This window comes from Octodon degus, unplaced genomic scaffold, assembly GCF_000260255.1.
Source record: "Octodon degus isolate 3935 unplaced genomic scaffold, OctDeg1.0 scaffold00141, whole genome shotgun sequence".
NCBI lineage: Eukaryota > Metazoa > Chordata > Mammalia > Rodentia > Octodontidae > Octodon > Octodon degus.
The window spans coordinates 1,651,994-1,678,219 of NW_004524717.1; the positions used below are offsets into that span (position 1 = coordinate 1,651,994).

At 49.6% G+C, this 26,226-nt stretch overlaps 1 protein-coding gene across 1 annotated transcript in view; it reads left to right on the forward strand.

The window, feature by feature from the left end:
* Frmd4a (FERM domain containing 4A) overlaps positions 1-26,226 on the forward strand; it is a 320,985-nt gene that overhangs the window by 257,814 nt on the left and 36,945 nt on the right. The window contains exons 12-14 of the mRNA XM_004641746.2: positions 10,437-10,513; positions 14,774-14,912; positions 20,948-21,089. Of these exons, the coding sequence (XP_004641803.2) occupies positions 10,437-10,513; positions 14,774-14,912; positions 20,948-21,089 (358 nt within the window). The remainder of the gene's footprint in view (positions 1-10,436; positions 10,514-14,773; positions 14,913-20,947; positions 21,090-26,226) is intronic.

Genomic DNA, 26,226 nt, shown 5'->3' on the forward strand with positions numbered 1-26,226 from the left:
AACCACACGATACCCAGGAGCTTGGCGTAGTGTTTAAGGAACACGATTCAAAGGGGAAACCCAGCTAACTTGACCTTCCTGAAAATTGTTAAGTTTGCTTAATGCCAGCAGGGCCAGCATGGGCTGTGCCTAACTCTACCCATTGTCCTGGCACTCCAGGGCAGCTGGCAATGGAACCAGAGAACTGGGCTATCATTGCAGCCTGTCCTATCATGCCTGGAGAAGGGCCCGGAGCACAAAGGGCTATGACGGTTCACTCATAGTAGGTGGTTCCAGCAGGAGACCCAGAGCTCCTGCGGTTGTAAGTGTCCCCTGCTCTCTATGGACAGAGCTGAGTTCAGACAGTGCTCCAGATGGATCGGGAAGGCCATGGGTCCACATCCTCCTCCTTGGGCTGGTCCTAATGTCACCTTTCCATGGCTATATCCCCTACAGCATAGGAATGCATGTTTACCAAAGTGCCATGGTTCCATCGCAGGAAGTCTCCACATCCACATCGTGGTAAGAGCCTGAATCTGAACCCCAGGTGAAAGCCAAACACCACCCCACTTCCTCTGTGAGACACTTGAGAAAGTGGCTCCACTCTCTGAATCTCCACTGCCATGATGCCTGCATCAGAAAGTTCTTCGCTCTTTCATAACGTAGTTAGAAAGGGCCAGAAGCCTGATTAGGTCCATTCTAGAGCAGGCTGCAGGGCCCAAACAGCCTGCCTCCAGCCTCCGGCTTGAGCAGCAGCAGCCAAGCCCTGGCCAGCGCCTGCCCTCCACACTCCTTCACTCACTGTGCAGCCAGCGGCATTGGAGGCTTACAGGACCTCGGCAGCACATGTGCGGTGCTTCCCTGGGAGGGCAAATTCTCAAAGCACATGGGGTTTGAACTTGCAAACTGCTGTTACTAAGCTCCTCTTGAGCGCCCCACTCTCCCTCCCTTCCTCTTTGTCCTTTCCTTCCTTTCTTCCTCTCTCCCTTCCTTCTTTCTTTCTTTCCTTCCTTTCTTCCTTCCTTCCTCCCTCCATTTGCTTTAGATAGATGCTTGTGTCCGGTTTCCTCTCTGGTCGGGTGGCCTCTCCCTGGGGATTCAGATGTTTCTATAAGCCACATCTCGGGACATAGCTACCAGGATTGGTGCCTCTCCCCAAAACAGAAAGATATAGCTTTCCCTCTTAGAGACTGTTCTCCAGAGTAGTCAGACCTTGATTTAAAAAAACCACTCCTACCAACGTCCCAACACTCTGGAGGCCAAGACGAGAAGAGCATAAGTTCAAGCCCAGCCTGTGCAGTTTAGCAAGATCTTGTCTCAAAATAAAAAATAAAAAGGCCTGGGATAAAACCCAGTGCAAAGGCCTTGGGTTCAATCTCCAGACATACACACACATGCACACGCAGATGCACATACACATCCCAAACAAAAACACTTTAAAACAATCTGAAAGTACATGAAATGGCCCATCGTAACTTTCAGTTTTCGTTCTGCATGAACCATGTACTGCTAAGGCTCATTAATTCCCCTTGAGCTATGCCACTAAGGTGAGTTTGGAAGAATGGATGAGGCACAGAGGAATTAAGCCCACATCGCTGAGCACAGTGCCCATTGCTGTGAAGGCAAAGTCAGCCCTCCTGGCATCTGGCTCAGGCTAGTCCATCACCATAGGCTGCATAGTCTAAGCAGGAAGAAATTGCCCCAGGAGACAGAGGAAAGGAAAGGAAAAGCATCTGTAACTTCCAAGTATGTACACTTGCCAAGGCTTTATGGTGAAACTTTTCTTCAAGAAAAGCCAAAGTCCACATGAGAAAATAAGAGAGACAGACAGATAGACAGACAGTGATAGAGAGAGAAAGAAAGAGAGAGAGAGAGAGAGAGAGACAGAGACAGAGACAGAGACAGAGAGACTGTCTTGGGGGATAAGAGGAATCAAGTCCAATGGGGAGATGAAGTGGCCTTCTCTCTGCAGTCCTGTTAACGTCTCGTTAGCCTCTTTCTCCTTTCCCTTCCTAATGACTCTTAAACCAAAGGAGGCTAAAAGGTTTTTTGATGGGTTAAAAAGAAGCCATCCATTAACAGGTCAAGGTCTGGGGATCTGTCACTGGATTTAACAAGCCAGTTTGGGGCATGTGTCACCTGTCAGGGACGAGAAGGCAGCTGGCAGGAGGAGCATCTTGATTCCATTAGGTCTGGCTCTGGACATAATAGCCATTGTTTGGTTTGCCGGGTATCTGAATGTCTCTGTGAAAAAAAATCGATGCCAGGGAGCCTGCTTGATATGCAAGTAACATGCCCCAGGCACATTCCCTGGGCCCAGGGCCTGCACACTCCGGAGGGCCCAACTCGTTCCCCACAATGCCTACTCTGCTGTGGTAACTACTGAGGCTCCCCATAGTAGAACACTTGCTTCTTGCAGTGAATGTTTGGAGAATACAAGCCATTGCAGAAAAATGGTCAGAACAGGTTCTGGTAAACATTGCGATGGATGGAGGAATTGGCTGGATAGGACCGAGAAGGAATAAGCCCAAAGAGAATTCGGCAGACCTCAGTGCAGAGGGGATGGATGAGCGCCCCTGCTCAGGCGTCTGCTTCTTGGACAGAGAACATCGCCTTGCACTGTCCATGGCACCATGGTGATCACCTCTGAGAGTCTTGTACAGCCTGTCATTGGGATGACAGATGCTTAGAGTACTCAGGACTCTTTTCCATTACAAATAATACTGGCCACATAAGCAACGCAGGAGCATAGGCAACAGTGACTAGTACTAACTGAGGGTTAACTACGTGCCAGCAACAATCTTAAGCACTTTGTATATATTGATTCATTAACACAGCAACATTATGAGAAAAGTAGTGTTGTTATGAATAGTAGTTCAAAGATTAAAAATAATACGCACACCATCGACCAATGAATGGACAAAGAAAATGTGCTATTTGCATACAATGGAATACTTCTCTGTCATAAAGAGGAATACTCTTGAGTCATTTGTAGGGACGTGGACACACCATGAGACCATATGTTCAAGTGAAATAAATTGGACTCAGAAGCTTAAAGATCACATGGCTTCTCTTATGTGAGAAATACCAAGCATAAATAAAAGATAGATAATAGTAGTAGCAAAGGCTGGGGAGATAGCTCGGTGGTCTAAGCCCCTGCCTGGCAAGCGCAAGGGCCGGGATTGGATCCCCATTACCTCATGCTCTGCTGGCCCTAGAACCCCAGGTGTGCTGTGCCAGCCACCGAGACCAGGCATGGTGGCGAATGCTTATAGTCCCAGCGCTGGGGAGGCCGAGACAGGAGGATCACTATGAGTCCAAGCTGCATAGCAAGACCTTATACCAAATGAACAAATAAATAGAACATTAAAAACAATTTTTTTTTAGGTACTCAGTAGGGGTAGATCTTTCTCAAAAGAGCAGAGGACCAAGAGCTGGGCAGAGGGGAAGGAATGAGAGGGGAAGGGAATGAAAAAAGGGACGAAGACGTGTTATATGCATGTACTGACTCCACACCAGCAATGTAGACATCATGCACTGCACATGTGTATTAAATTTTTTAAATAAATTATCCATTTCAGAAAAAAGGAAAAAGCATGACATAGAACAGTTGAAGCACCACAGACACACAGCCAATAAGTGGCAGACTGCATGCCTGTAAATCCATGCTCTTACCCAGTGGTATGCTGTGTTGTCTTCCACAAGTAAAAAAATGTTTAAACGTTTAATCTTAAGCTCCACAGGTGGCAGTGTGACTGTCACCATGCTGGCTCTGACCTTCCCATAGAACGAAGGCCCACCCACCCCTTTGTCTTCGAATGGGAAGTTAAGGTGCAGAGGAACTTCACAGGGCCATGCCTGGAACCTAGAGCCAAGGTTCTAAAATGAACCAAAACCATCAAGAATAAATGGCAATCATGAGTAGCGATTGCTTGAGATGACACCATGAGGCCTTCCTTGATAAGGTGGCACAGTGCCTCCGCAGAGTTTTTATTTATTTATCTATTTAGTACATGGTGTACAGGGTCTCACTACAGAGATAGGACTCGTAGTGATCCTTCTGTTTTCAGCCTCCCAAGCGCTGGGCTTACAGGGGCATGACATTATGCCTAGTCTCAACCCCCCGTCTCAGTGCAAGTCAGGGGGCAGGGCCGGCAAGGCACACTGGGGATTGAACCTCCGTCCCTGAGCCTGCCTAAGCAGGCACTTGAGTCCGCTGAGCTATCTGGCTAGCCTCGCAGAGTTTTTTTTTTTTTTTTTTTTGCGGAACCAGGGATTGAACTCGGGGCCTTGCGCTTGCCAGGGAAGCGCTTATTCTACTGAGCCATCTCCCCGGTCCCACGCAGAGTTTTTAAAGCCTGAACAGAAAACATTTCCCGCAGGGTCCTGAATTCAATCCCCGGTAAAAAAAAAAAAAAAAGGTTAAGCACCTAAAGCTTCCTGGTGGAGCTAATCACCATAACGTGCCCTCAGACTACTTCTCGACCAACCTGTGAGCACCTTACGAGCCCAGGTATCCCTTTGCACTTGACGGACTGGCTCCAGAGCCTTTTGTGCAGACCAAGCTCTGTGCGTGCTCGGGTCCTGTTACAGCCATGCTGTACTCGCGTGTGAGCTGTGTGCATCCCACCGTATACTTTAGTCCTCTCTACTTACGGAACCTACTCAGTGCCATGTAAATAGCTAATGTCCTGTGTTCTTTGGGTAATTATGACAAGAAGAAAACTGTGCTCAGAACCGTCATGGTTCTGTGGGGTGTTCTCCATCTCTGGTTGCCTAAGTCAGCTGACACAAACTGCAGATGCACAAGGCTGACTTAGGGACCTGCATAACCATCGCGTCGTTCCTCTTTCCTGTGAGCAGGAGCCAGGGCAAAGCAGGCACCCACTACACCAGCAGCTGGAAAGAGAATGGGGCTCAGGTGTTGCCTAGCACCTGGGACGTGCCTTCCCTTTTCTTTATGAATAAAGTAAAATACACTGAACACCTCGGAAAGGAGGGAAAACTGAGGGCTGGTCTGAACCTCTGCCTCCTCTGCTCTTGAAACCTGCTTCTGCTGAGCCCCTAGACCCGGCTGTGCCACAGCAGCCCCTTCATCGGGAGCACTGGACAAGATCCCTGCGCAAAGGCTGGGAGCCTTCTATGGCATCCCACAGTTTAAACTCCAGCCATTCTGGGTTTAGCCACTTCCTCCTTTTGTCCTGCAGATGGGCAGCAACTCCATTTTATTTGCTGAATGTGCTAATAACCTAGCGATTCATGAGTGGCAGTCTGCTTCTAGAAAATGGAAAGGCAGAAATGAAATAAGGAAGTGAATTTCTACTGTGCAAGTTTCATTCTGAGCTTGGAGGTTTTTCCCATCCGTGAGTCTAATTACTGTTGAGAGCGGCTTGCTGGTGTTCAAAAAGCAATGAGCATTGCTTGGACTGCCCGAACCTGGCTGATCTCTGGAGAAGCCAGAGTTGGCAACTCCTTTGTTCTCATTCATTGCCAGTGTGTGTGAGAAGAGGGTAAGGACAAGGAGCCATGAGGTATGGATCCTGGCATCAGTTACTAATCCAGTCCCACAACCCCTGTCCACTGGGCTGCTTTTTCTGTGAAAGGAGGAGGTAGACCAGATGGCTGCTGGGAATCTGAATAATGGTCCCTCTGGATGAAGCAGGAAGTGGCTCATAGGGAGGTCATTAAGAGGCTTGGTGACTCAGCCTTAGAGACCAAAGGATGAAGTTCCGGTCAAGAATCAGAGCTGCCAGGCCAACTTCCTCTCAGGCCTTTATTTCTATATCATCTTGTGAAGCTCTCCACTCACCCCAAGCTCAGTTAGCCCTAGCAAGAGAGGAAGTCCAGGGAAGCCAGGGTCCCGCTCTGCTCCAGCTTCAGTCAGGCAGGGTGTGGTGTCCAATGGGTAGGACAGCAGGAGCCAGCCCCAGGCCCTGGCTCGTTAAGCATTTACATGGTCTGTGCAAAGTCAGGTTTCTTAACCACTTTCCTTTGTTCTTTGTGGATAAGCTTTCCTTATCTTCTGGTTGTTTTGTTTTGTTGTTTTTACATGGGGATACTGAGAACCAGAGTGGGAGAATGGAGGATGGGGGACCACATTGAGAATCACATTGCTGTTTGAAACCAAGAGCCATGTGTTTGGATCAGCCAGGTTCCCCATGATGGTGTACATCTCAGCAAAACCATTCTCCTGATAAGCTTCCTCTAAGCTTTCATTTCCTGTGCAAGTTCACATCAAACTTCTTTGCTGGTGTGGTTGTGTTGCCTTGTTTTTGTCTTTTTTTTTTTTTTTTAAATAGTGGGAATAGAAACTAGGATTCCACATACGCTAGGCCTACCAGTATGCTACATCTCCAACCCTTTTAATTTTGAGACACAGTCTCTCCAAATTGCCCACTTGTGATCTCCCTGCCTCAGCCTCCCACATAGCTGGGACTACAGGCATGCACCACTGTGCCCAGGTCATGTTGTGCTCAACTGTAATTATTTGTGTTTCTTAGTCCTTGGCCAAAAGCTACTGAGTACTGAAGCAAATGCTATGTAGAAAAATAGAGCTAGATCTGTAAGAAAAGAAAGCAACCTTTATTATCACTTACAGTCTAAACACAAAGCAGAGTCATTGTGAAAGGCTAGAAAAATTGGGTTTTCCACTTTCTACCGACAGTCACATTGGTGCTCATTTGTGAAAATCATTTACTTGTAAAGTTAACCACCCATTAGTGAATAAGAGCTGCTCCGGCTAATTGGTGGACTCAGGAGGAAAGCAGCATAGTTAGAGGTTGGAGTAATGGACCAGGTGCCCTTGACTTCTATTTGTAGTTCCTTCACTAGCTTGCTGTGTGGCCCCAGGCAGTTTCCCCTCATTTCACTGGGTCTTTCTTTCCCCAGGAAAATTTCCCACTTGTTTGGGGGGTGGGGGTGGGGTGAGGGTGGGGATGGGATATGCGAGATGATCAAAGAAGCAGTTGTTTGCTGAGCTCCTTAAAGATGCCTAGATGCTGATTTAATAGGTATTAATTAATCAGTCCTTTGATTATTGACAGAACTACATAGTTGAGCTTTTAATTAGCTCTTGGGTCTAATTGGCCCATAGGAATTACACAGAGTCCTAAGGGAACTGGCCAAGCCATGTGAGGATCGCTAGGAGTGCCTGATGTGTCTTTAAGTGCAGTCGCAGACAGAGCATAAAGATGTCTGTCCTTGGTGGAGGGATCTGATAGCTGCCCTGACAGCCCAGTGGGGGAGGGAGACCCCTGGAGCTGCACAGCATTCCCTGCTAGGGAACCAGCCTTCCAGCCCACCTTTCTCTGGTAAGGGGAGGAAGGCGAGATCAAGAGCTGCTGTTTGTAGTTTGCTTGTTATTTTTTGTTCTGCCAGTTTCAGGGCAATGTTCAGGGGCCCTAAACTGGGGGTGCAGGGACACAGGAGCAGAAATGCCCTCAAACCCTACAAAGGTAGCCCAGTGCCACTGCAGCAAGCTACCTGGTAGCAAACCCAGCTGCTCCTGTGCTCGCTGCCTCTGTTACCCTCACAGTCCTGCTCCCTCGGGAGCATAGCCTAGTCCTCACCCTCGCTCAGTGAAGAGAAAGGGCTCCTCTGCCAGCCCATTCTGCGTATGCCTGTCTTCCTTGGTTCCTGTCCCTGTGCAGCAGCTCAATCCTGGAAAACTACCCATTTGCCTTGCTCCTGCTTTCCCTTCTAGTGTTTCAGGTGAAAAGCAAAACACAATGAAACCTGTGCTTCGAGCAGACTTGGAGGGGAACCCATTGTTCTGCACCCCATTATAAAATAGCCACAGACAAGACATCATTTTGAGGTCCTGCCTGGGAGCCAGAGCTCCAGGGCCCACCCCCGGGAGCAGCAGCCCTCAGCAGGAACCTTCCCTTGGGCAGCCGCAGTGGCCACAGAGCGGAGCCCACAGCAGCCCAGATGGTTTTGTTTGGGAGGGTTGGCAGATGAGCGCATCTCCACGCTGAGCAGCATCAGGGACCACTTAGAGCAGAGGCTTGGTCTGTGTTTTATTTCATAAGGAGGACTGGGAATAGGAGTTGCCAGAGAGTCTCATGCTAAGTGGTTCTTTATCAGGCAGGGAAAAGGATTCAAATCAAAAACACAAGAGGGCGTTTTCTCACACGTGTTCACTCCAGGTGTGGCTTCCTCTCCTTTTGGGTTGGCTGGGGAGACCAACCTCCATGGGTCTGTCCATCAGACACAGAGTGGACCCTTTAGCCCCGTGCTGCCAAACCCAGCCAGCACCAAGCCAGGACTACCTTGCCAGCAGGGCCAGTGCAAGGTGGTGGCATGGGACCCCTTGATGAAAACATCCAAATTTCCAGATGGCAACAGCAGAGCTTTTGGCCACACCCAAGAACAAAGTCCCATCCAAAGCCTCAACTTGCCTGGTCAAAGAGGGGGGAGAAAAGAGAGCAAGGATGATACCTCTTTAGAATCACTGTTTCCAGCCCATCATTTTAATTTTATAAACTCTGAATTAGGAAATTTAAAAATTATTGTGGTTGCTCTGCAATAACTCTCTTTTAGTTGCCCAAGATTTGGGAGAAGTAAAAACAATAAAGAATGCTAAGAAGAGCTGAGTTTGCTGAGTGCTTACTCTGTTCCAGTACTAGGTGAAGAAGTATTAAGCTCTAGTAGTACTAAGCTCTAGCAATATAAGACCTACCGTAGAGGAGCCATGATTGCCTTTTTATAGATGGGCCAATTGAAGCCAAAAGGAATGCTGCACCTTGCATAAGGTCCAGCAAGTTGGACATTCGGGAGCCTGGATTCAAACAGATGTAGTCAGGTCCAAAGCCATGGTGCCTGGCATGTCACCGTATGTGCTACCTGCAGGCCATGAGGCCCAGTCTGAAGCTATCAGATCCGGTGTGTTTATGGCTGTGGTGAAGTTCAGGTGAAATCCATAAACACCTGATTCCCCAGGGAGCAGAGAGGAGGTTCTGATGTTTTCACAGAGCAATTCAAAGTAGCAGAACATCCCCACCACAGAAGCTTAGATGCAGAGTTAGGCATTTAAGTAGAAAAGTCCTACAGAGGAGGCGCAGCGGTGGTGTGGACACAAAGCTGTCTGAGCTAGTGCAGGGCTTTTAAAATCAAGGACCTGCTGTCCTTGAACTTGAAAAAGAAGTAGTTTCCTTGAGCTCTGGAGTAAGAGGTACTTTGAGCTGTGGACAAAAGAAGTAGCTGTGGTAGCTGTGTAACAAGAGACAGTAGATGCCCTCCTTCCTATTATGAGGACAAAATGACTTTGGAGTTCCAGGGAGGGAGACTGTGGAGATAAGAGAATGAAGCCCTTCTAGAAACTGGTTTTACTCCAGTCCAATTTTACTTAAATAACAAATTCATTGGCCAAGCATCAACAAGCAGCATCCTAGGCCTGGGGAAAGGGTTTGACGGGACTCAGGGAACTGACCTCACATCCTCAAGGTACAGGGAACACCAGCAGGTCAGAGAAGAGCAAGAGAATGAGACTCAGTGGAGCAGAGAAAGGGGGTCGCTGGGAGAAATCACCATGGGGGGAGACAAGAATAGGATTCCTAGTCTGCCTTACTTCAACAAAATGAACCCACATTCAGAGCTCACAGAATGGGGTACACTATCCACCAATATAAACACAATCATATGCGCACATAACTCTATCCTCTTGTGACTCTTGCAGAGAGCTAAGTAACTTTCACTTTCATGCAGCAAAACGAGCCCCATCCCCACAGCAGCAGGATGCAGCCCTGACTGTTTCCCAGCCTCACTGGGAGATTCTCAGCGTTGGGGTTCCCTGGTCCTTCCAAAACTGAGAGGATCCCAGGCTGCAGTGCCTTCCTTTGTGCTGCAGGCAGAGTAGTCCTGACAGGCTCACATTGTGATCTTGAGCTGCCTGCCCCGGACAGAGGTCCGGGCAGCCTCCGCCCTCCAGAGCTGCAGAGGCGCTTGCACATTAGCAGGCAGGAAGTGGAGTCCCGCTGGGAGGCTGGGAATTTGAAAGCCTTCCCACTTCAGCACTGGAGGGGGAGGAAGCACAGGCGCGGCCTCGGCTCCCTTCTGAGCTCCCTGCTCGCCCCCTTCTCCCTCCCTCTCTCCTTGCAGCCCGCTTTCTCCCCTCCCCCTCCTTGGAGGGAAAAGTCTGCAGAGCTGGGAACTGTCTTGGAGAAGCCAACAAAGGGAAACCAAGGGGAGCAACTCGGGAAGAACTTGTTCTGCTCCATTAGGCAACCTGCGGGAGAATCCACACCCGCGGTGCCTGGTTTTGAGCCCGGGGCTGCACTGGGGTGTGTGTGTGCGAGTGTGTGTGCTGTGTGTTTCAACGTAAAGTGAGGAAGCGCAAACATCTGTACAGTCTGCTCTGATAAGGAAACTGCCCCCTGTCGAAAGTTAAACAGGAACGAAGGGACAAGAGCCAGCGAAGCCACCACTCATGAGCTTAAACTGCACTGTTTTCTGTCCAGATATTCCAATGGAGACAGCTGGAAAACTTGTATTTCAGAGAGAAGAAATTTTCCGTGGAAGTTCATGACCCCCGCAGGTGAGTGTGAGAAGTCTTTTTCTTACCAGAGTGCCTAGTGTATGATTTATAATCTGGTGTTTGTGCTGTCAGTGTTCATGTTCAGATTGGGGAAAGGGTGGTGAGTTGTGGAAAAGCATTCAAATCAGGCAGTAAAGCTTTGTTTTGTATATATGTGTTGGTGTGTGCCATGAGGCCAGTTGTGTGTGTGTGTGCTGAGGCACCAGAGGAAAGCTTTGTTTGTGGCACTTTGTAACAAATGGCAGGTTAAGTTTGGCAGTGGTCTAAGTCCCTTCAGGAAGTTTCCTCAGAGTGAAGGGTGAAGGCTTTTTTGTCAGAGCTCCTGACTAGGGCAGGGCAGTCACACCAAAAAGAATCTGTCACCACAGCAGATGTTCCTGATCCTCTTACTCCAGGAGCTGGGGTCTTAGGATGCTAGCATTGGGAGTGGATGTGAAAGAAATACAGTCTCCCCACACACATCTTACCTCAGACAGCACAGTGTAAAGCGCCATGCTCTGAGTCAGATCCGAAGCAACAGGGCCACTGGTCAGCACCGAGGGTCCCAGCCCCTGCCCTCCCCCTGTCCTCTTTGTCAGGCATCATCCTCACCCTTAAGCTGTCGCTGCCCTGTGAAGCACAGCAAATTTCCCTAACCCAGGCCTGACACCTAAGAGGGAATCCCTTGCCTTAGGCCTTGAAAACAGGGTGACAGCACCACAGAATCCCTGGGAAGACAGTGAAAGACCAGAGGCTGTGACAAGTCCTGGTGGCCTTAGGCTCCACTGACACCCCACCCTGGGCTTGGGAGGAAGTTGGCACCAAGCAACTTCTGAGCTGAAGCAACCGGCACCTCCTAGGATCTCCTGTCCCAGTGAGGAGCCCATGCTTGCATATAGGCTCCCTCCCTGCAGCCCCAGATTACCCTGGGGCAGAGGTCCTCTGCCCTGCGCCTGTAATCTACACAGAAACAGTGCTTCCTGGATCCAGAGCCCGACCCTGATGCTCTGGAGCTTTTCAGCTTTGCAGTCATGCACAGAGGATAGCCTTAAACAGAAGGATCGCTTGTCAGGTGGTGCTCAGGGTCTGAGCCCAGAGGGTCCCAGCCCAGAGAGCCTCTACAGAGCACTCAAGGATCCATCTGCACAGGCCACAGAGAGACAGCTGGATGCCAGTTGTAATAACAAGCCAGACAAGAAGCCGCTGTTATTTTTCCAGGTGAGCTCTGTTGGACCTAAACAGTAGGCAGATGAGAGGAAAAACTTCTACGTAAAGAGTGAAATGCATTCTAGCCCAGTGGCTCAGATACAAAGTGGGATCCTTGACAGAGTAAAAACTAAATAAAACTTGGATTGCGGAAGGAGCCAAGCACAGGGAACAAACAGACTCTCCAAGCCGGAGGTCTGCCGGGAGCTTCAGTACTGAGGCACCTTGGACAAATCCTTCAAACATGCATACAGCATGTGTGTGTGTGTGGGCCATGTACTCGCTCTGCATCCATCATCCTATCTGTGATGTAGTACTAAATTCTCTTCATTTTCCCAAAGTGTAGAGATAGAGGATATACCCTTAAGTAGGCTTTTAGCTTATTTCACAAAAGGGTTCACTTGCATATGAGTTGAGAAACTTATGTGTCCACACCTTAGTAGATGTCATAGGGTACAGAAGGAAGATTGAGGTGTGGTCCTCTTCCTTTACGCACTTCTCCAAAAGTTGGGGAGACCAGCAGAAGAAGGAGTTGAACCCTAGGAGTCTTGCATGTGTAGTCAATGTTCCAAACTCATTCTCCCACGGGTCCTCACTGTGACCCAGAAGAGGGGAGTCATTCCTATTCTACATGTAGGAAACTGAGGCCCAGATGGGAATGGGGCGTGCTCTAGGTTACAGCTAGTATGTGGTACAGACCCAGCAACCCAGGGTGCCCAAGGCCAGAGCTTGTACACTGTGCTACCCTGGGAGGGTGTGCCAGGTGCCTTCCCAGCAGCAGTGGACAGTACCAGATACCCAAGAGCACAGACTGATGCAGACACCAGAGTCAGCCTGGCCAAGAGAGGCTTCGTGGGCAGGGGGCTGTCTGAATTAAGAATCAAAGGGTGCCTTGAGCACTCGGGGACCCAAAGACTCTAGGTGGCTGTGTCTTACCTGAGACAACCAGGTGAGAGAGGTAGAGGCCAACCATGGCCATAACCATTTCCCCTCCAGAAAGGGGCTGTGAGGATACCGTGTTGTCCTAGAGATGGGCAGGGAGGCAAAGAGAGAGTCCAGGGAGGGCAGAAGTAGAAACCCACATTGGCTGCTGCTGGGAAAATGCCTTCCCGTTGCTCAAGGTTAGGAGTTTGCTTTGGGTCCACTGGTCGGGGCAAAGTTGACCAGTGCTAGGTCTCCTAGCTCAGCAGTCACCTTCTCACTGCTGGCTGACCTGTGCTAAGTCAGATGTGCCATCCTACTACTTGTGGCGTGCTTATTTAGGACAGGGAGTGTTTGTCTGACCCACTGTACTTTGTGTGGTGTCCAGTATCAGCTGCTCCCCAGGCCAGGAAGGGAGTCACAGTCTAGTTATCAGGGTGGGGCGGGCCAGCTGCACTGGGCAGTGACAACGACCTTGGCGGGAGGCTGTGCAGTGACATACAGCACTGAGGGTGCTTTCCCAGTGGGTCAAGGCGTGTGTCATCCCAACCCTTCCCTCTTGTCCTCCCCTAGAGGACACAGAACATGCAGTAGACTTTACCCTCTGTATAACCTAACTCCACACCTCCTTTGTTTTTGCTACTCTGTAGGTTTCACCCACACTATTCCATGTCTAAGGCTCAGGCAAAATAGAAAACTCTGAGGAGTGGGAAAGGCCAGAGGGGGAGATGAGGAGGGGAGATAAAGTAATAATGGGCCCGGAGGAGAGCTGGGGAGTGTCTGATATGGATGCTCCCATGGAAATCACTCCCATCTCAGATGTGGTGAGTCACTAACGCTTGCTCACTCACCTTACCTGAAAAACAGAAGCCTTGGCCTCTACAACTAGTGCTGCCAGAGCAAAAGGATAGCCAAGTCCCCTTTCTCCTCAGCTTCAACTTGTCTGGGGAGAAAAAAGCCCACATTTACTCCTAGGAGGAGCCACTGTCATAGAAGGCAGACTGAGCCTTCAGATCTCGGTTTCCTCTCAGATCCAGAGAGACCTGCACGGGGACTTCTCATCGCTCTCTGCCTCCTTCTCGGTTATTTTCAATTGTATTCTTTCATGCTCCAGCAGGTTTTTTCTTTTTCCTTTATTTTGAACTGAAAGAGGGAAAAACCTGCCCAGGATCAGGTTTCTAACCATCAAATTTGAATTCTGCTTAAAGATGATAGGCATGGCTTTAAGTTTTCTTCAAGGAAAAATTGGCTGGGGGAAAAAAATGCTCCTATTCACATGTCCTAAGAAATCCACATTTCTTCCACATCAGATAGCTTAATCTTGAGAATGCACATTTTCCTTCTGAAATGCAGGTCAGATGTGCAGTCCCCACCCCACCTCTCTCTGTCTCCCTCCTCCTCCCCCTTCTTCCCTCTGTCTCTCAGACACACATGCAAACACATGTTCTCAAAATTCATTTGTTCTCATGTTTGAGCTGCCTGTTCTGTCAAATGCATTTCAGCAAGGATGCAGCCACGTGATTGTTGTTCGCCCCCAAGTCCACTAACATGTAAATTCTGCTGAGACTGGGGCTTCATGTTCTCCTTCTCCAGCTCTGCTTGGCCCTCCTGCATACGTGTGTTCTCCTGGTGGGCTTGCTTGTGCTTCTGCACAGGTTGGACAGGCTGGCTGGCTCCTTCCTCTCTGCCCCTCTCTCCCAATCCATCCTAGGCCCCCTACTGCTTGAATGCATTTGATGTTGACAGCCAGAACTGTCAAGGATATAGCGTTCAAGTGAGGTGGCCGGATGTTCTCGTCTTCACCATGGATGGCGCTGCCTACTTCATCAGGAGCATTGCTGAAGGCTTTTCTACTCTCTGAGGTTTTTCTTGGCTCAGTTCCAAGAGCTGAAGGTTAGCGAAGACCACCCAGTCCCCTAGAGTGTCCTGGCTTACAAGGCAGAGGCTGAGCCAAGTTCTGACTGATCCCTGGGTAGTCGGTTTCTCTGTGTGCACACGAGGGTACCTGTGTGCGCACTTACATCTGTGCATAAGCTCATCTGTCACCTTCACACCAGGCAGTGGGCCCAGTGGGTTCTCACTAAAAGCTGTTGACTGATAAATCTTTTTTCCCATCATAAATGAGGTTGAAACTCACTGTTCTTGCTTTCCCAGGGCCTCGGTGACAAGGAGGACGTTCGGGCACAGTGGCATTGCGGTGCACACGTGGTACGCGTGTCCAGCATTAATCAAGTCCATCTGGGCTATGGCTATTAGCCAACACCAGTTCTATTTGGACAGAAAGCAGAGTAAGGTAAGCAAGCAAACCTTCCCCGGCTGGGAGCTGGCCTTGGGGCAGGAGTTTAGGGATGGGAATGGAGGGCTGGGGAGGCGCCGTGTCCTTGGCCCGAGACTCGGGCAGGTGCAGGCCTGTTTCTTCCGGCTAGAGTGGGAGGAACAGGCCAGGTCTTCGTGGGCGCATTCCTACAACTGGTCAGGGGCTCCAGCTGCCACTGCAGCCAGGTAGCACCCTCGGGGGGGGTGCTGAGTGTATTTGGGGGCCCCAGGAGGCTGGGAGGCAAGCAGCCCACCCTCTGGAGTGTTTAAATAGTGGCATCGTGTTTTAAGAAAAAAACATAGTACCTCTGCTTCAGTAGTAGACGCCACCTAACTGTCTAGAGTAATTGCTGTAGGATCCCCTCCAGGCTTTTCTAACTGCCAACTTCATTTTTTAAAATGCAAAACTGGAAAAGTGAAAACTAAATGGAGAGCAGCAGCCCTGCTTCCCTGAGGTAGACCTGGAGCCTGGGGTGCTGTAAACAGCCCTGCCAGGGGAGGCTTCTGGCCCCAGCCGGCACTCTGAGCTTTCTGGTGGGTGGGAAAGTGACGTGGTGTTAGTTCACACACTTCTCTTGACACCTTGCTCCCTCTTCCTCCCTCCCCTCCATCCCCCCAGGCCACTCCCATTCATTATGCTCAGGTGCAGGGCTCTGCCAAGGTGGCCCCAGCATCCTGCTGGCCTGGGTGGCTGCAGTGCAGAATAGGATGTGCCTTGGGCCCTGGGCCAGTGGGTCCCAGCACCGTGAGGGGTCCTCTCCTGCTGGCTGTGTGAGTTCTGGGGAGGAGGAACCAGGACTTTACTGGACCTCACTGGCTCTCACTGGGCCCTTGGGAGCTCTTTTATTTTGCCTGTTTTTCCTTTTGTGTGTGGTTTCTCATTCCCTGGAGGAGGGAGTTGGGGACAAGCAGGAGGTAAGAGAAAGATAGTAAGAAAAGCCAGGAAGACTTGAAGTCACCCCTTCAGTCCAATTCCAGCTTTGAACCAGGGCCCATCCCCTGTGGCACCACATTCTACTCTGGAAAGCATTGGCTTCCTTTCCTCAGTCTTCTTGACCCCTTTCTGGTCGCTTTCTGGTGTGACCGAGTGCACGAGGGTAGTATTTTCATGGTTGGGAATCGTGAGAGTGTTCCCCAGCTGTCGTGGTGATGACGGGTCTTGGCACCAGGGTCTGCAGCTCAATTACATCAAAAGAAACTGCGCCAGAGGGACTTGACTCATGCTGCAGGCTGAGACAGGGGCTGTGCCAGTGCTCTGCTTTCCAGCAGCAAGAGTTGGAGGTCAGCAGCCCAAAACAGATTTCATCTTCTCTGCTGGGTGGTGAGCAGTGGTGAGGGCTAGAGGTTGGGCAATGTTCCTGAACTCTGCTCCCAGCTCCTCCTCAGGGCAGACCCCCCTATATATCAACACCACAGTCTGGAGAGGGAAACCAAAATAGCACGTTTCCCAGAAGAATGGTGTCCGACTGACTGCTTGAAGTCCCCTGGCCCATACTGGTTTCCTGCCTTGAGTTTCCCAAATATCTCAAGTGACTTTGTCTAAGTTCTCAGCTGAACTCTCAAAGATGGCCATACTGTGCCCTCGGAGAACCTCACTCGGCTGACTTCTGTCCCAGCCCCCTGATACTACAGTGAACTTCAGAGAAATGGTCCCGGGTCACTTGTTAAGGAGAGGTGTCTTCTAAGAGCCAAATCCAAATGCCGCAGCTCTAAAAACATCTCTGCTGTTCCTCTCACTAATCCTAGAGGAAAAAAGAAAATGCTCACTCTCTTGGGAGAACTTTTCCCCCAAGAAATTCTGCAGGTTCACAAATATGGTTGTGCTTCTCTGAGAACCAAGTCTTTGTCTCCCAGAGAAGGGTGAGGATTAAGTTCCCCAACTAGGAAGTTTGAGGACTGTGTTTCCCAGCACCATGACCTTGGCTAGGCCTCCCCTCACACATGCTTTGCTTTCCCAATTAGAGAAAAGGAAATTCCTGGCCTAAATTAGTACTTGATCAGAAATCCAATGTTTATGAAATTGCTTTTGGAAATATGCGCTGTCTTTCATTAACATCATCATGAATCTAACATATTCATAGTGCCCTGGCTAATGCTTGAGTCAAGTTGAAATTCTCTACAAAGTCCATGAATTAAATCAGGGATGATGAAATTCCTGGTGGGAAGTAACATTATGCCACCCTTCATTTCTGGAAGGTTGTTCTGTACAGAACAGTTCTATGACCCATGGGTGGACAGCATAGCCTCTGGGTGAGTGAGGGCCAGCAGGCTGGGGTGAAATGCTGCACATATTTCTGAACAGCCCATGTGGGCTGGCATCCTGGCATGGCTTCACACTCTACTGTGTGGGGCTGTGCCAACCATTCCTTTCTCTGAAGTGCTTCAGCACAGCCCAGGCCTCCCAAGTGATGTTTATCAACCCCCAAGAGACAAGTGTGGTCTAGTGTTTGAGTCATCCAGGAAGGGGAGCCAAGTGGTCTCCGGTGCTTCCCCCACCATTCCATTCTCTATCAGTGTTGCATACACATGTGTGAAGGGACCCTTGCACCAACAGCAGCAGATGGGGGAGAAGTGTCTGTGCTGAATGTCAACCTGGGTTCCTTCAGTAGAAGAAGTGAGGTGGGCAAGCACTAGTTATAGCTGTAACTTAATATGCTGACACCAGAGGTCAGAAGTGTTGTCAGGATCCCAGCAACCTCTGTGGCCCAGAGCCAAGCCTTGTCTTACGGACGCAGGGCAGGGCGAATATTTGAAAGCTTACACTGTTTAAGAAACATAAAGGGCCAGCAAGATAGCTCAGCAGACTAAGCACCTGCTTAGGCAAGTGCAGGGACCAAAGTTTGATCCCCAGTACGCTGAGCTGGCCACCATGGTGGTGCACATCTGTAATCCTGGTGCTGGGGAGACTGAAAGCACTGAAAATCGCTATGAGTCCAAGCTGCATAGTGAGACCCTGTACCAAATACATTAGAAAAAGAAGGAGGAGGAGGTGGAGGAGAGGAAAAGAAAGATAAAAACACGAGACACTTTTCCTCTGAACTCAGAAGATTGGGTCCTTCTGGAATTGGCCCCTGATGAAGCATCTTTCCTCCCTCTTAGCCTTTTCTTTTCTTCCCCTTTCCCTGATTTGGTCTGCTATTCTTTATTCCATTTAGAATCAAAAGGATTCAGCATGGTACACATAATTAAAACCTTTCCCACAGTACACCAGTAACAAAACTGGGTAACACATATAGGGCAGAACCTGCGGAGCAAGCAAGCACCCCGAAGCTCGAGGACTCTTGGGGGCTGGCCCAGAGACTGCACTAGGAGAAAAGGGTTCCCACAGTGTTCATCTCCCTATGGTTCTATCTGCACACCACATCTGTTGGGTCCCTGTGGTAGTTCCAGAGAGTCCAGAAAGTCCTGAGGCTTTTAAGATTCTAGTCTCCCTGAGAGGGCATCTGCTGTGGCCGGGTCCATGTTTTTGTTTTTGATCTACAAGACTGTTGTGTGGTAAGAGTGGCAGGGTTTGTTAAGGACAGCTTTTCCAGGTCATTAACAGGAGCCGTAAAACACCAGGTCGAGCCAGCAAGCTAACCAGGTTCTCATTTGTGTCCTACTCATGTGGTACTGGCCTGGACACATGCCGTCTGATTTAGTCCTAACCATGCCCCTGCTGTGAGGGCTCTCAGGTCTCTGCGGGGCTACCAACAGGAGGGGTCTGAGAGTCAGAGAGCCCACTGCTGATTAATTAGCAAAGGCAGGATTATGTCTTTATGGCTTTAGCATAGGGGCCTTTGTGGCTACGCGGTGCTGGCCTAGGCCTTTAGGAGTTATCATTCCACAGCTGTATAAGTGTGGGCTCCTTTCATGAAGCATGAGTCTTGGTGAAAGAGCAGAACAGGAGGACAGGAGTGATGGGCTGTACTTGCTGTGCGCTTGGAGGATGAAGTCCAGCAGATGGGTGCTGTTGATATGCTGGTCAGAATGAGGTAGAAGGCTTTTCCTGCATCTGGAGCAAGCCAGGGCTCTGCAAGGGCTGCCCTGATAGGAGGAATCAGCTAAGCTCTCAGTGCACATAAAAAAGGACATACAAATCAGAGAGGAACAATGGGACAGGGAGAAGGAAGACAGTTCATACCAAGGCAGCAGGACAAGCAAAGAGCCTAGACGCTTCCTCTGGCCTGAAGAAGTTCATCTTGTTAACAGGAAAGCACACGGAGACCGGAAGCTGTTATCATTCACTAGTGTGGTCAACAACATTGAGGCCAGGGGAAGGGCAAGGTCTCAGGGGCCCAGACAGCCACTGCCGGACAGACACGGGTCTGGGCTGGCACCAGGCAAGGAGAAGACAGCAGGTCAGGGTGAGGAGGCCGTGGTACACACCCCCCTCCGTGTGCAGCCTTGTGGACCTACCCGATACCTGTTCCCTGGTCACATGCAGGCCAGGGGTCAGCAAGGCTCTGAGCGGCTAGAAACCTGCACTGTGAAGCTCACCTGGTTCTTTTCTGTTGTGCTGCAGCCCCTGGCCACAGACAGGGGCAGACAAGCAAGTGTGGAGGTTATGCCATCATTTACATTCCCATGATGGTCATAGAGCAAAACCTGACTGCACGCAGAAAAAACCAAAAAGCAAAATGCCAAACAGCAGCACATGTAGGATTTGCATGCACCACTTCGAAAATCAGTAACTAAAAGAGGTAGCATTATCAGAGGCAGGCACTTTTGGAAATGTAGTTGTGAGCACAGAACCCTTTCCCAATTATTCTCACCACTGTGACTGTCAGCCCAGTGGGGCCAATTAGTATGTGGACTAAGTGGAGTTTGAACTATAACATTACAACTTTGAAATATGTACTTAGACATCCAAATAGAAGCAAAGCACATTGAAGGGCCTCCAAGAGTCTTAGTCCCTTTTGCTAGGACTTAATGCCAGACACACACAAATTAAAGGATGAGAGGTTTGTTTTGGCTTATGTTTGTAGCCCACAGTTGGATGGTTCCAAAGCAGAAAGAAATGATGGAAGGGCAGGGTGAAGGGTGGCTGCTCCTGTCATGGCATCCAGGAAGCAGAGACAAGGGACAACCCAGAAGAAGATGCCACCTCCCGGGGCAGGCTCACAGAGACCCACCCTTCCCACCAGGCCCCACCCCCTAACAGCAAGCCAGCTATAGCTCCTCATAGCCCACTCGCCTTCCAAAGGTCCCACCTGCAATCACAGGGGGCTTAAGGGAGACATCCAGCTATAAACCATAGCCAAGTGAGCTGCTGTCACGCATGCTGCGGTTGCAGGTCTAGGTCAGTGACACTTCATCTAAATGTCTTATGGGCACATGACTAACAACTGATGAAGCTCTAGTCATTACCAAATTTATTGGAATTTCATGATTCTTTACATATTTTAGTTATATAGTTACATTTTTCATTCAGGAAGTTGGAAATTATTTTTTCTCTATTTTAACACAGAATAATTATAGCCATACCTCTTAACTGATGGCTGTGTGTCAGAAGACAAGAAAGGAGAAGAGGGAAAGGGAGGATAGGAGAGGAGGGAAAGGGAAGACAGGAGAAGAGAGGGGAGAGGAGGGGAGGAGAGGAGGCAGGGGAGAGGAGAGGAGAGGAGAGGAGAGGAGAGGAGAGGAGAGGAGAGGAGAGGAGAGGAGAGGAGAGGAGAGGAGAGGAGAGAGTGCCCTATGCACTCGGTGCCTCCTTTACCCTACTGCACTCGTGTTTGGCAGGCGTCTTCCCTTGGTTTACTCTTAGGAAGAGGAGGCTCATTGAGATTGACTAACTTCCCCCAAATCCAGACCCCAACCCCCTGCTGCTAGAATCTTTTAGGGTCTGCATAGCCCTTTAGCCACCCTTGTTCCTTCCAGGAGTTTTGGTGACTAGCAGTTGGGTTGAGGGACACCATTGCAGGCTTGAAGAGGAGCTAGTTTGTTAATTTGGGGGACTTGGAGCCGGCAGGGGTTTCTGTCCCCCTCTGAGGTGAGTGTGCCCTCCGTAACCTGCCTGCCTTTTCCTTCCAGTCCAAGATTCATGCAGCCCGAAGCCTGAGCGAGATTGCCATCGACCTGACAGAGACAGGGACACTGAAGACCTCGAAGCTGGCCAACATGGGGAGCAAGGGCAAGATCATCAGCGGCAGCAGTGGCAGCCTGCTGTCCTCAGGTAGGGCTGGCTGCAAGCACAAGGGGGGCTCACTGACCCCTGGAGCAGATGCCAGCAAGGGGGACAGCCATGGCACAAGCGTCTACTCAGTGTGCTCACCAGCTAGCTCTGGTGCAGACCAAGGTTCAGGCCTCATGAGAATCTGAAAAATAGGTTCAGAAGTTCCAAAGGGGTGAGGGAGAATGCAGGGCAACTGTAGAGTGGGACAGACTCTGGTCACACGTACCTCTCACCAGATACCCCAGGCCCACTGCAACTCTGATTGTCATAGTGGTGACCACCCAGAATGCCAGCTCCAAGGACAAAAGGTCTAGCTGGCTTGTCCATCCTGGAGAGAGGATTACAGGAGGTGGGGCTGGCACGGGGGGTGGGGGGGTGGATGGTGCAGAGACACCACGTGCTTTTCCTGCTACACTTCTCAGGACCCAAAAATCTATAGGCTGTGGTTTCTCAGGTGGAAAAGAGATGTGTGCTGTCACAGGGGGTGGCCCAGGGACAAGTGCCTGTTCACCACTGAGAGTCAAGAGTTGCAGTCTGTGTTTCCTGTGCACCTTGGGCAGGTCCTTTTGTCATTCAGTGTCGGAAGGAACCAGAGAGCTCTGAGGTTTCTGTTGTACAGAGAGCTCTGAGATTCTGATGGCTTCAAGAGCAGGGATGCCCTTTGCTGAATGACAGCAGAGGCGGGAGTTGGAGGAGCAGGGGGGTGGGCGGTGGTTGGAAATGTTAGAGAAGGTCACTCCTGGGCCACAAGGCTAAAGCTTGACTGACCGGGGCTGAGATGGGGAGGGATGAGCATCCTCTGCCTGAGCCAGGAAAACAGAGCAAGGAGTCTTCACCCTGCCTGCCTTCTGGGTCATTTCTATAATTATATACAGCGTCTGCAGGCAACAACAACCAATTTTTCAAAAGGAAAAAAGAGAGCAGAGGAAGAGGAGCGAAACACTGTCTCCTTGGTTTCTGGGTTGTTGTCTTCAGTCACTGCCAGGAAGAGGTTTAAATCAAGAGTCAGGGAGAGGATATGGGCACTTCCCGGAGGCTGACGGAGGTGCGTTCCGGCAGCTGCCTGGTGGAGGCTGAGGCCCTCCAGGGCCCTGGCGGTATTTGTTATATCCACACACTTGTGTGTTTTGTAGTTAGTCTTAAATGGAGCCACCGAAATAATTTGAGCTTTGGGCCTCATTAAAAAAAACATGGGGCCCAGCGATCATTTTCTGAGACTTGGAGATTTTGAAGGAAGACTGCACTGAGTGTTGTTACTTGCATCAAAGAGAATGCCATTCAAAGTGAAATCTCTGCCTGGAGTTACAGCCACTCCCAGACTCCCTGTGAATGCCAAAGGGCACAGCCCAAGCCAAAACCTTGTTTGTCTTTTAGACAATGTACAATAGTCTTTCCTCAACCCTGCTAAAACTCAGAGGCTCAGATTCCAGTTCGGATGGGTCAGCTCACCTGCCTCATCCAGTCCCAAGGAATCTAGTCGTGAACTGGGGTTCTTCCAGCTCAAGGGTTCTTAGAAGGCATCTGAGCTGCTTGGAGAGTGTATGGACATACAGAATACTGCGGTCCCCAGCTCCCTGAGATTCTGTAGGCCAGAGTAGGCCAGAGACGAGTTTGCATCTTCAACAGAGTTCTCAGGCAGTGCTGGCTGGTCGAGGCACTACACTTGAAGGCCACTCTTCTTGCTGAGGAGGAGATAAAGCTCAAAGTCATGGAACCCAGGTGTCCCTGGTCAAGCCTGTGTCCTGGTCCATCTGCCTATGAGGCCACCTCGAAAGGCCCCAAAGTGTCACTTAGCCACTGATGATGAGGTGGTATACAGGAGCCCTACCTCCTCCTAAAATGAAACTGATGTCATTAAGCCCAAAATCTAAGCATCTTTAATATTAGTAGGCAACCAGTCTCTGTCACTGCCATCAAGTGGCACTACCAGGAGTAAGTCACGGGAAAACCATCCTGCCAAACCCACCCCTAAACCTAATATATGCGCAGTGTGATTGAAAAATATGGTAGATGTTTAAATTTTTTTTAAATGTATTATAGTAAAAGACACATTGCCATTAATGTCCCTCACTTTGAACATACCTAGCCCATCATTTTTGCCACTTTCTGGAGCAGTTCTGGAAGTGCTCTTAGAGAGGTGTCTTTAGTTGGCTTCCTCAGTGTCCTGAATCAGTTAAAAACCATTACCTGTCATGGCTAACTTTAGGGAAGAGCCAGGAGTCATGGTGCCAGATGCAGTAGCTAAGATGGATGAGGACATACCATCAGAGTTTTGCAAGCCTGCCCTTCTATGGAGTGGCACCCAGCAGCAGCATTCGCTGTATTTTTGATGACACCTTGTAAAGCCACTCATGAGACTCATGAGAGAGGACTTCCAGACCTGCTTCAGAAAGTGGCAAGAATGAGGGCATAGGTGCGTCAATTGAGGGGGAGGATTTGGAGGAGGGTCAGTAGGCGTGTATCTTTTACAGTAACAAATATTTCTTTCAACATTCACTATGCGGTTTTTTTTTTGTTTTTTTTTTTTTTTCTTTTTTTCTTTTTCTTTTGGCAGAACCAGGGATTGAACTCAGGCCCTTGCGCTTGCCAGGCAAGTGCTTATTCTACTAAGCCATCTCCCCGGCCCTCGCTATGCATTTTGATCACACCTCACAAGCCTCTTTCTCCCATGATATCAAAGCTATTTTCAGGTGTTCAGTAACTTACTGGTGGCACTAAAGGGTGATTAGGAGTTGGTAGAAGCAGCTTAGGCCACTGCAGAATTGTCTCCAAATGTTGATATTGCCCCCCTGAGCCCTTTCTGCTGCTGCTCAGCTAGGCAAGAAGAAACATGGGGTGAGGGTGAGGCCCCAGGACTAGAGCAGCAAGCAGGGCAACCTCTTCAAAGCTCTGCAGGTTCAAGCCTGGAAAACATCTTTGAGTGCCAAGATTGAGGCTCCCGGGGATGCCCCACGCCCACACTCTGTGACTGAGCAGTGGGGACAATAGAGGGAGGGGCCCAAGCAGGAAGCCTTCATCCAGGCACAGAGGGAATTTCTTGGAGATCCATCCTCCCTCCCTTGGGGCTTCTGCCTGCGCCCTTCAGTCTTTCCAGGCCTGGGAAGAGGAAGCCTGGACCTGGGACGACCTCTGGGTGACCCCAACTGGCCCGGGACACCCTTGGGAGGCTCACCTAGAAAGGATCCATTCCACATCCCCCATGAGGGGAAACCTAGCTGCTGACCAGAGAATTGAGGCAGCTGGCTAGTATTGCTCCCCTTGCTTTCTGTCCCTCCTGTCCCCTTGCCATGCCCACCCACAGATAGGACACCCCCACGCCATTACAGGACCACACTGATTTTAAACACTATCACATATACCTGACCTTGCAGTCAAACTCCAACTCAGAAAATGTGACACAGACAACTCGGTATCTGCTTTGATAACTTCTTTCTCTCCTTCTCCTTTTTACTCAGTGATGTCTAATGAAAGTTCCTTAAAATAAGGAGACCTTCTCGCACCCCCATTTGAAAATCCTTTTCCTGAACCCTGCTAGGTGCTCGAGACACAGTTATGAACTGACTTTTAAAAAACACTGGTAACAAGTCCTACGTGTGCTACACCCAGCACTCTGGGAGGTTGAGGCAGGAAGATCCTAAGTTCAAGCCGAGCTTGGGCAACTGAATAAGAGGCCTTTCTCAAAATGTAATAAAACTACTAGGGATGTAGCTCAGAGTGAAAACCCTGAGTTCAATCAGTCAGTCAACAGAATCTTTCATGTTCCCAGAGTGTGTGGTATCTTTGGGCTTTCTGAGAGACCTCCTCACCCCAGTCCTACTGGTGTTAGGCTATCCAAGGTCACGTGTCGAATTAGACTCCTGTAGCAGTGGTCTGTCTCCTTGTCTTTCATTCATCCTTCTGCCCTCCTCTGTACCCATCGCTGGCCCGTGTAACAACCTGTAACATCTCTGTGGTACAAACATTGTCTTCTTTTTGTCCTGGTTCCTGTGTTTGTAGCCAGGCATGTTGGTACCTGCCTATAATGCCAGCTACAAGGGAGACTCAAGGAGAAGGATCACAATTTCAAGTCTAGGAAATTAAAAAGACCCTGTCCCAAAATAAACAATATGAGCAGGGGACACCGCTCTGTGGTGAAGGGTTTACCAAGTGTGTGCAAGCCCTAAGCTTCTATCCCCACACCTTAAAAAAAAATTTAAAACATTTTTTTTTTTAGCTGTCAAACTATGCTAGGTACTGTCCATGCCATTGAAAACGTTAGACTCCTCTACAAAGTGTGCATACTTTTATTGATGGAAAACAGAGATGAATTATTTCTGTGCTGTTAGTAACTCTGAAGGAACTTTTTCTATTTAAGAGCATGTGATTACAGGGAAATCCTGTTGGCATCTGAAACTTCAGATGCTACAGAGATGAAGACATGTCACTGATATCTACTAAAGAAGTCAGATGTCCATGCTTTCTAGTGTTCTGAGCCAGAGACTAGTACTACAAAAAGAAAAAGTAATTTAAAAAATGAAGTCGGGGCTTGCGCCGTGCTGATGGAGCTCCTAGGCGGCGCTCATCCCAGTTAGAGCTGCAGGCTGTGTTGGGATCAGTCATTCGTACAGGGCCTGGGCAAATCTAATGGGCCTCTGGAGAGGAGGGAAGAGGGGTGTTTTACCTGCTGGGTTCTGTAAAAGCCCAGATACACCTCCGCGTTGAGAGGCTCCTCTGCCCGTCACTTTTGTGATAGGGCCCCCACTAACAAATTCTAAAAAGCTCAAGCACAAGTATGACTTCACACCATTTGGTTAAGATACTTCCAAGGTTGCTTTTTTAGAGGACCTTAAAATCTGTTTTGTGGGATTTTCCAAGTGTTTATTCCTCCCCTTCCTTTTCTTTTTGCTTGAAACCCCAGAAAAGATTGGAAGGGTCAGGTGGGAGAGGAAATCACCGAACTCAAATTCCCTCCACTGCATTGTCTCTGTAGCTGACTCGCCTGGCCTTGAGATTGTCTGAAAGCAAGGAGTCTGTGGTCTACTCTAAGCCACCTTTCAGGGATCTGCGTCACAGAACCACTACACTTCTGTGCCAGGGCAAGGGCTGGGCGAGACCTTCACGATCGAGCTATTTAAAGAAAATGTGCCGGTCCCTCCCC